The sequence below is a fragment of the Cyprinodon variegatus genome, unplaced genomic scaffold, assembly GCF_000732505.1.
Source record: "Cyprinodon variegatus isolate N-32 unplaced genomic scaffold, C_variegatus-1.0 Scaffold331, whole genome shotgun sequence".
Taxonomy (NCBI): Eukaryota; Metazoa; Chordata; class Actinopteri; order Cyprinodontiformes; family Cyprinodontidae; genus Cyprinodon; species Cyprinodon variegatus.
The window spans coordinates 8309-18181 of NW_015150784.1; the positions used below are offsets into that span (position 1 = coordinate 8309).

The 9873-nt window shown below is 36.4% G+C and overlaps 1 protein-coding gene across 1 annotated transcript in view; it reads left to right on the forward strand.

The window, feature by feature from the left end:
* anxa4 (annexin A4) overlaps positions 1-9650 on the forward strand; it is a 13421-nt gene extending 3771 nt beyond the window's left edge. The window contains exons 3-13 of the mRNA XM_015385099.1: positions 1035-1122; positions 1948-2042; positions 2834-2947; positions 4577-4667; positions 5010-5089; positions 6206-6262; positions 6376-6469; positions 6660-6755; positions 7713-7771; positions 9101-9223; positions 9451-9650. Of these exons, the coding sequence (XP_015240585.1) occupies positions 1035-1122; positions 1948-2042; positions 2834-2947; positions 4577-4667; positions 5010-5089; positions 6206-6262; positions 6376-6469; positions 6660-6755; positions 7713-7771; positions 9101-9223; positions 9451-9507 (954 nt within the window). The 3' untranslated portion in view covers positions 9508-9650. The remainder of the gene's footprint in view (positions 1-1034; positions 1123-1947; positions 2043-2833; positions 2948-4576; positions 4668-5009; positions 5090-6205; positions 6263-6375; positions 6470-6659; positions 6756-7712; positions 7772-9100; positions 9224-9450) is intronic.
* The last annotated feature ends 223 nt before the right edge of the window (positions 9651-9873 follow it).

The following is a 9873-nucleotide window of genomic DNA, read 5'->3' on the forward strand; positions in this document are numbered from 1 at the left end:
TATATATATATATATATATATATATATATATACACATATATATATATATATATATATATATATACACATATATATATATATATATATATATATATACACATATATATATACATATATAGTTGTGCTTAAAAGTTTACATACCCTCCCATTACAGAAAATTATGATGAAAATTTCACATTAGTAATTGAAATGACATAAAACGGAATAAAGTTTAAATTAACCATAATTTAGTAAGACTAGGATAGAGTATGGAGAGTAGAGAGCAGAATACACCAGACCTGTCCTTCAAAAGTGGCAAAAATCGGCTGCATTTGTCAGCCTCATAAGAGGCCGAACAGGCCGCTTTGCTGCGCTTAATCGACTGAAGAATCTGGCTTTCTGAGGCGCATCTGCCAGATCCGAACACAGTAGTAGTTTGTACAAACATTTTACTAATAACATGCTATGCTGACGGTAATTTAGGTGCTCTAAATGTGTGAGCTGATGGTGGATAGAGGATGCAGCTTGGCACATTCGTGTCTTTTCAGATGATGAGCTCAAAGCACAAACAACCAGGTGCTGGGTCAACCTATGCATGTTGGGTTGATGGATATGAAAAGAATCTTGACCTGGTGCATAGGTTTTGCAAAACATAACCACAGTACCATTAAAAATAATCCAACTACCTTCAAAATAACTTTTCTATTTCATAACCCTGATAAATCAACCCAGCATTTTTAGAGTGAAGAACTCGACACAGTTTTAATTTAAAAATGCTTCAAATAACACCATGTACCTAAGGGGCTTTTTTTAACATAGGTAGAAAACTAGATAAAGTTTAGGGACATATGCTCTGATGCTAAAGATAAACGATCTTGGTATTGCTTCACAGTTTTGTAGATAAAAGTTTCTGCTTCTATTAAAAGGACTGCATGTTTGTAGTGTGAAAATGCCAAATTTGTTTTAGATAAGTTTATAGGTGTGAAAGTTTGAGCACTGTTTACTAAAATATATTTTTATAGATAAATGGCTGTTAATTTGTCATTTATGAGCAGATTGGAAACCGTGGAACTGTGACCGAGGCATCTGGTTTCGACGCTGAAGCCGATGTCCAGAAACTGAGAGGAGCCATGAAGGGAACTGGTAAGTGGCCAGCAGCAGCATTTTCATTCATTTACTGAAGTTATGGTTGACAGATGGACGGCTACATGGAAAGAAAAAAATCTGTTCCTCCCAACTTCTAGAGGAAAGTTTGACGCATCATTTAGTGTTGCTAAGCATTTGTTTTGCAATCACAGCTGTAGATTTAAGACTTTTAAGTCTTTTCTTTCTGCATCCTGCAGTTAAATATCACTTTCCTTTGAAAAAAAAGGAAGATAAAACCCCTGGTCATGCAGAGTACGTTACAAAACTGATCTCACTGTAGAATGCAGTGCTCTGAAATGACGTTACACGCATTCACAAAAAACCTTTTCTTCATATTGACAGATTTCTTGAAAAGAATGTTGATGCTGTTAAGAGTTAACAAGGTTAATCTGATGCTGCTGACTCCAGGTTCAGGCCTTTCACTAACAGAAAGTTTCCATGGCAACAGTGAAAAAGTGCAGTTTGTCAGGGTTATCTACTAGGCTGTTGAAGGAATGTTTTTTAGACAGACGCCCCGATTAAAAGTTAGGTTTGAGATACAGTGCAGTAAAAAGTATTAGAAACATTGGAAACCCTCCAGTGTGGCTGAATTAACACTATTTCAGTTATTGTAAAAGCTTAATATTAGATTATTATTATTAGGTCTAGGAGTAAAATAATTTTTTTCACAAAGGCCAAGGTAGGATTTGATTGCTGTTTTCCATTAATCTGTTATTCTTATTCAAAATAAAACTTTCTTTGATTGGGTTTATTTCTGTCTGATATTAAAAGATGTATTTGATGTTATTCGATTGGTTTAATTATTTCTGATCTGCCTTACAGGAACGGACGAGGCGGCCATCATCGATGTCCTGGCGCACCGTACGATCGCCCAGAGGCAGCGCATCAAGGAGGCCTACAAACAAACTGTGGGGAAGGTGAGAGCAGAAGCAATCATCTGATTGAATAAAGGATTATTATCTTGAACAAACATTATTCTAAGCAAATGGAGAAGCAATAACTTAACAAAATAATAAAAAATGAAGAACAGCACCCTAAATGAACCCTATTGATAAAATGCTGTTGAAGTTTTATCACTTTTTGTTTCAGCGTCTGCTCTTATCATGTGTTCATTGTGGGTGTGGTACAGACACAGATAAAGTCCAAGTTAACTATTGACTAAAGAGGAGAAATACATTTGAAATGACCATCTGTAAACACAACCTGAGACAGAGGGAGGCCTGTGGACGGCTGGAAGGGGGAAGGCTCTCTCCCATAATAAACATCCACTGAAACCAAATAAGGGAGGCCACTAACCTTCCTCTGCGTTCTTTTATGATTAGTCTGGATCAATTTATTAACTGAAGGGGAAGCACTGGGATTGACATAGTGAGATAAATGTTATCTCTCCATATAATGTCCAGTAAGAGATTCAATAACGTTTTTCTGAGAGTTCATTGAGGGAACAGCAGGAAAAGCAAAGACAGAGAGAAAGCAGGAAGAGTGAGTCATGTTCACACCAACACGTGGTCAGCTGTCTTAGCAGCTCCTCTGTTCACTAAATGTTTCCAGAAACCACACCCTCTAGTGGGGAACCAAGCGCTGCTGGAATATGTCAAGTCTGGTCTTTAGAAGACATTCAGTTTCCATCACTGATCTTAATTATGAGATTAATTCATGAGATCAATGGAAAATGACTTCATTTTGATCCTTTGGTTTGTCACATCAGGAGCTGGCTGATGATCTTTCTTCAGAGCTGAGTGGGAACTTCAAGAGTGTTGTTCTGGGTCTGCTGATGTTAGCACCTGTCTACGATGCATATGAGCTGAAACATGCAATGAAGGTGAGGATTTCTCACTTCCATAGCCTCAGAACAGGAAGGATTAAAGGATTTTGCAAACACATAAAGCAAAACCTCAGAATTTATTTTTTTGCTAATGATACTGTCATTTAATTTGCTCCTTCCACACCTTATTCAAGCACTTTATCAGCTCAAGTCATTTAATGCATCCAGTTTTTATGTGGTTAAAAACTCCACTAAGTACAAATAAAATGAAAGCATCTGTTGGTTGATATTCTGTTTTTTTAGTTATTCCATTTGTAAATAAATGCATGCAAAATGCATAATTTTAAACAATAATTTCAGAAAAAGTATTGTAAAAAGTTACAGTAAGACAATCATTCTTATTCCTTATCCAATGAAGCTAATTGGACTTCTGGTAAAGGGGTTTTACATTCACCATGTTTATACACGTTTCTATCAGTTTATTTGTTTTTTGGTTATTTAATTGTGCACCATTTTACCTTGGAGTTTAAAACTCATTCTTGAACTGGGTTTGGTGTCAAACAAAACAACAAGAGGATTTGCATTATGAATTTTGTGAAATAAAGGTATCACAGATGATAAGTCCTGATTTTATAAGGACAGGTACTTCTATGTAATCTTGTCTAGATTTTACTAAATAATGCAGATTATAGCCAATCTTAGTCGAACTATTTGCAAGAAGAATATAAAATAGACCCCTCTTATTAAAGGGGTCATAGAATGATTATTTAGGGTATTTGGTGCTGGTCCTTAAGGTCTCTGAATAGGTTGTGTAACATTGGTTTGGCTGAAAATGGCATATTTGCTGTTCTATGAGCCCTAATGCAAGCCTGGTTAAAAGCCAGAGAATGAAACGACAAGTTTTCTTCCTTTTATGGTATGTTCATGAATATTTACATGAGCTGTGCGCTGATTGGTTGGTTTACAACGAGCGAAGCTGCTGAGCAAAGATACATCATAGCAACAAGCACTCACTCACTGAAACATTAAATTGTTGATATGGTAGGGTGACCAGACGTCCTCTTTTTCCCGGACATGTCCTAGTTTTCATACCTAAAATAATGTCCTGGGGGGAATTTCAAAATCGTCCGGGATTTTGGTCGACTACAGTGCAGCACATAGTGAAAAAATGGGCACTCAAACTGAGCCATCAGCTCTGGGGCTGGTCCGGGAACCCTGGCAGACAGGGGCAGGGAGCCAACGGGGGATGGAGTGAACTTTTCTGTACGTCCATTTCACCCACTGAACTATCGTTATTCATCTATGACTATGTAAACTCGGTTTTGAATTCTATGACCATTTTAAGGCCTAAAATATTTAGTCTTTAGACTATTGTATGACTTTTGAGTACATCTTCCTAAAAAGGCTCTCGACATTTTTATTAAATCCGCTTAACATTACTGGTGACATTTTGAGTAAAATTTCTGTGAATAGCAAAAAAAGATGTTCCTCATTTAAAAAAAAGGTTACACCCTTAATCATTGAATTTTATTAGCCGCGTTTGTCTCATATTATGTGTCTTTGATTTTCATCGAGGTTAGATTACAACAAATGAAAAACTAGCACCATTAAACATAGACTTACTTTTATGCCTTAAACTAATTTCTATTGATCCAATTCATTTTATGCATATTTCCTTCTTCACAGGGGGCTGGGACTGAAGAGGCCTGCCTCATTGACATTCTGGCTTCTAGAACCAATGATGAAATAAATACCATCAATTCAGTCTATAAAAAAGGTAACCGTGTTACTTCTGTAAACAATATGTCAGGTTACTGTATATCTTAGGATCTGTTGTTTCCTGTGGCCTATGTATGACATACGATATTGTATGGCGGCAGGCGACTAAAGGCCCATTATCAGAAAGCAGTGGAAGTAATAAATTATTCAGGACGTGATCTGCTCTCTGTCTGGGAGCACGTTCTTTTTACCTTTGTTTTTTCAGTATTTTGTTTTTAAACTGACACAAATGAGCGTTTATCTAAACTGTATGGAAAACATAGCATTTTTTAATAACTGCCTTTAAGTAAGATTGAACTATAAGTAGGTATATATGTTGTGTGTTTTTTTTTCACTTTAGAGTATGGGAAGACCCTGGAGCAGGATGTGTCTGGAGACACCTCTGGGATGTTTAAAAGAGTTTTGGTGTCTTTGCTCACGGTAAGCAAACAAAAATCCCCAAGCTTTCTCCAGTATTGTTTCTTTAATATGTAGTTTTAAAATCACACCTCACAATTACTGGCAACTCTGTCAAAGATTTTCAAAATGCCTTAAATTCAATAGTTGTTATTGAGACCTGTTTTTTACAGTTCAAGTGTTTTAAACATTTTAAATTATTACTCCTACCAGAAAATACTGGTATATCTATGCCAAGAGGTATTTTCTGACATTAACACAAATCTCCTTGTTTTGGATTCATAAAACTAAAGGCTGCGAAAAGAAATGGAGCATCAAAATTTGAAAAGTTAAAGAGCTTGATCTTCAAGCTAACGCAGTATTTAGAAATACCATGTATAAAGGTTTAGTCACTTTTTATATAGGGAAGTTTACTGCATGTTATCATGATTAATTTCATAACAGGAAATTAGGAAAATGTCAAAAAATTGGCCAGGATGTTAATCTATGACCACATATTTGTCTTTCTCATTCGAAGTATTGAATAAGAGGAATGAACCCGGAAAATATTTCTGATGAAATTTGTATAACAGGTAATCAACAAGATTTTGAAAAAGTAAACTAATAGGTCTAACATTGAATTAATATACTGAAATTAAAAACTTGATTTTTAAAAATAATCGTCTCAGGTGCTGTAATTAAAACACTGCATAGATTAGATAAAAGGTAGGATACATAAAAGGTGCCATTAATAATCACTTTATTCACTGATGAACTGAGACACAGAGCAACAAGTAGGAGTCACTCAAAAAAGTTTTAGGAGCAATTAAAATTACTTTCTTGCATATACATTGTTATTGACAAGTTATTTTCTAAAAAAAAAATTTTCGACTGTCATCTATCCCATCCAGATCTGTTGGTAAAGACTTAACAAAACTTTCTTTTACTTGATGTAAGAATATTTTCTGTTTTAATTTGTTTGATATTAGTTCGAGTAAAACATTACAGCACAAACAAAACTGATGTAGCAGCAATTCTGAGGTGCTGTTATGTGTCAAGAGAAAACTTGTAATGGATGCTTTTTCACAGAAGAGGAATCGGTAGCCATTAATGCCCTAGTTAGCTGCGTATTGAACTTATTTTGTTTTTTTGTAATTGCAGGCTGGACGAGATGAAAGCGATAAGGTGGACGAAGCCCAGGCTGTTCAAGATGCAAAGGTCAATATTTCTACCTTTAGCAGGAATTAACCTCCCATATACATACATAAATTATATATATATATATGTATATTTATTTTATTAATTCATTTTTTTTACTCCTGGATTTGTAGGACATCTATGAGGCTGGAGAGGCTCGTTGGGGCACAGATGAGGTTAAATTCCTCACGGTTCTGTGTGTTAGAAACCGAAACCATCTGCTGAGAGGTACTCCTGCCAAAACTGCAGTTTTTTTCATGAACTGGAGATGGAAGTCTTGTTATAGATTAAGAAGGCTTTACTGCCCCCTTGTGGCTGGTTTATATCCAAACATTCAGTTTTGTATTTTTACCTATTCCGTAAGTCTCAAGCTCATAAGGATCACTTCCCCCCTCTGTAAATCCTCTTGTTGTTTCAGTGTTTGAAGAGTATCAGAAGATTTCTGGCAAAGACATTGAGGAAAGTATCAAGAGGGAGATGTCTGGCTGCTTGGAGGACGTCTTTCTGGCCATAGGTCAGCTTTGATACCTGCAGGTTTCATCAAACTGGTATCTATTTGCTGTCAGTTACTGTCTGACTGCTGATAGAAGTTATCTTTAAACTTAAAAATCTAAGGTTTTATTTATCATTCTGGTTTAACATGTATATAAATGTACTCTTTATCAGACCATATTGTCCCAAAAGTTTTTAAAAAATAATCCTGTCTTAAAATCTGTGTTTGTTTGTTTTTTTCGTTATCTTATCAAGGCCAGTTAGTTATACGTCAGCCTGCACACATAAATTTGTGTGATCATATATCGATGGTTATCTGTCAATTGATTTTTTTCAGTCATAGCATCTTGACAGTTGAAATAAGAGATAAGAATTATTTACTTTACCATTGACTTCAGTCCCAGTGTTCATGGGGATGGACGTCTGTGTCTTCAGCAGGCGTAGAGCTAACAGAACTGGCAGTGTTGTGAGGCAAGGGCTCAAACATGTACGGCTGTAAGCCTTCTACACCAAACCAAGCTTCTGCCGCCCTGGCATCCTCTTCCACATTATCTTCTTCCCCACTTTCCTCTTCTAAGTAAAAAATGTGTTAGAGGAGACTCGTCCAGGACCTCCGACAAAACTCTCCTGCTCTTGCATGTTTCCGCTGTCCATAGCGTTGCTTGACAGTGTCGTCTTTAGTTGCATTACTTGGTCCCAATGTAATTTCCTATTGGGAACCTACTAGCACTAAGTTGCTAACTGGTCAATAAGATGCTTTCGAGACACCGGTCACAACCAAACTTGCTTGCGAACCTTCCGCCACAACAATCCCGCCCTCTTGATAAATTACCAATCACATTCACTTTATTCACTGGTGTGAAGTCGGGCACCACTCAGGAGAATTGGGAACTGCAACTGTTGGATCAGCCGTTTCCCTATGACTTTAAGATTTTAGTGTGACTAACACTAATATTGGCTTGTTTTTATTGCTTTGCAGTGAAGTGCATCAGGAACAAGCCAGCATTCTTTGCTGAACGACTATACAAGTCAATGAAGGTAAATATACGTTGAAAAGAAATTAAAGGTTTTCAGATACATTATAGAAACAAATCTGAGAGGCTTGGTGTTGAGCTGTATTCAGTCTCCCTTAACCATCATTTTCTGCAACAAAATCCTGTGTAAAAGATCCCTTGAGAGGAGATATTATAGCTAATTACAGTTTAATCTCAATGCAAATACAGCTGTTATGAAGCTTGAAAAAATATTTTGAAGAACAAATAATAAAACACCGGTCAGTTAGAAAGTTTTGCAGAGCATTGCAGTAACTAAAAGAAAAGCACAACTGCAAGCCTACTAAAACACAGCCTTTCTGAAAGGCCTGGTAAGGAGAGCTTTTATAAAAATATAAACAACATAGACACTCATTGGAATTCTGGAGGAGCTGCAGAGATCCACAGTAGGGGAGAATCTTTCAACCAGACAACTATGAGTCATGCATTGAGAAAGCCTTTATCCAACAGATGTCAGAAGAAAGATATAGGCAAAAGAAAGCAAAAAAAAGTTCTGTATACTGTTTTCCATAAGCCACAAAGCAACACTTAAGACATAGAAGGAGGGGCTCTGGTCACATGAGATCAAAATGTTACTTTTTCCACATAACCATAGCATGATGGGAGGCAAAAAATGTCTTAAATTAAGTGCATTTACCCTTAATCTGAGTAGGGAAATAAGTTGATTTACCTATGGGATGAGTATAATTATTCTTAAAATAAGTATTTTAGATAATTTGCACTTGAAACGAGAGACTGTAGTTAGTTAGTTAAATAGTTTTTTCCTATTGTAAATCTAAATTGCCTTGTTCTATTTGCAAAGTGTCTCACTTATCTCCTTAATTGAAGAAATAATTCACATCTTTTAAGAAAAACGGAATTATTGAGATTTAAATTATTTGCAATGTACCGTGAAGGTGCAGCATTGTGCAGGTGGGATGTTATTCTTTTTCAGAAGGGTAAGGGAAAATGTCAGTCCATTATAAGGTACAATTACAGTACACAAAGCTTCCTGAAAAACAAAAATTGTTAATAAACTAAGCAAAATACTAAGAATGAGCAGGTGGTGCACCTTCAAAGACAATGATGTAAAACAGACAACCAGGGCTCCAATGGAACAGAACATTGTCGAATATGGCTTATTAAAAGTCCAGGTCCAAACCTAATTGGTATCTTCTATCACCCAGACTTAAACATACAGATTTAAATCTATGGTTTGGGTTTTTATTAGTTTCTTTCAGTGCTTTTTTTTGCATGTTCATCACCCACTGGCATTAATAGTCTTCAATGATTTATGAACACAACTTTGATCCAGTTTACTGTCTTTTCCTTTAAGGGGCTGGGCACCACAGACAGCGTCCTCATCAGAATAATGGTCGCCAGAGCTGAAATCGACATGTTGGACATTAAGGCTCAGTTCCTGAAAATGTATGGAAAGACTCTGCACTCCTTCATCAAGGTGAGGGGCGTGGACACGCTTTAGTCAGCACAACCTTTACAATACATCAGCCATGATCTAATAATGATAATTGGAAAACATGCTTTAAGTGATTGCTAGCCTTTCAATCTACGGAAGCCTTTTTTTCCCCCTGCAAATGTTTCCATATGTATAAGGGGAGCCAAAATGAGCTTTTGATAATTTGCAGTATTCTTAAAATCCTCATAGACCTTTTTCTCTCTATTTAGGGAGACACGTCAGGCGACTACCGTAAAATCCTGCTGGAGCTCTGTGGAGGCGAATAGAAACTACTTCAGCCCCGTTCCTCCAGACAACATCATGTTTTTTTATGATATCTCCGTTTCTGCCTTTCTCATTTTGCTAATTAACATGGTGCCTCATATCACTGTTTCTGAAACCAATTAAACCAAAGACCAGTGAACTTTTACACCTCTGTGTCTTTTGTGATTTATTGCATGTTGGGGGGTAGGGTGGTGATTAATGGGATCAAAGAAGCACAGATACCTCCTAAATCTTTCAAACAGAAAAGTTAAAACATCTAATGACTTTGCTGATTTTGGTTTTCTTCTTTCCGTTCTATAAAGTCCATTTGCTTAATTAGTTACCTTGGTTCTCCTTTGTTACATCGGCCTGTTTGATTGGATTTAATT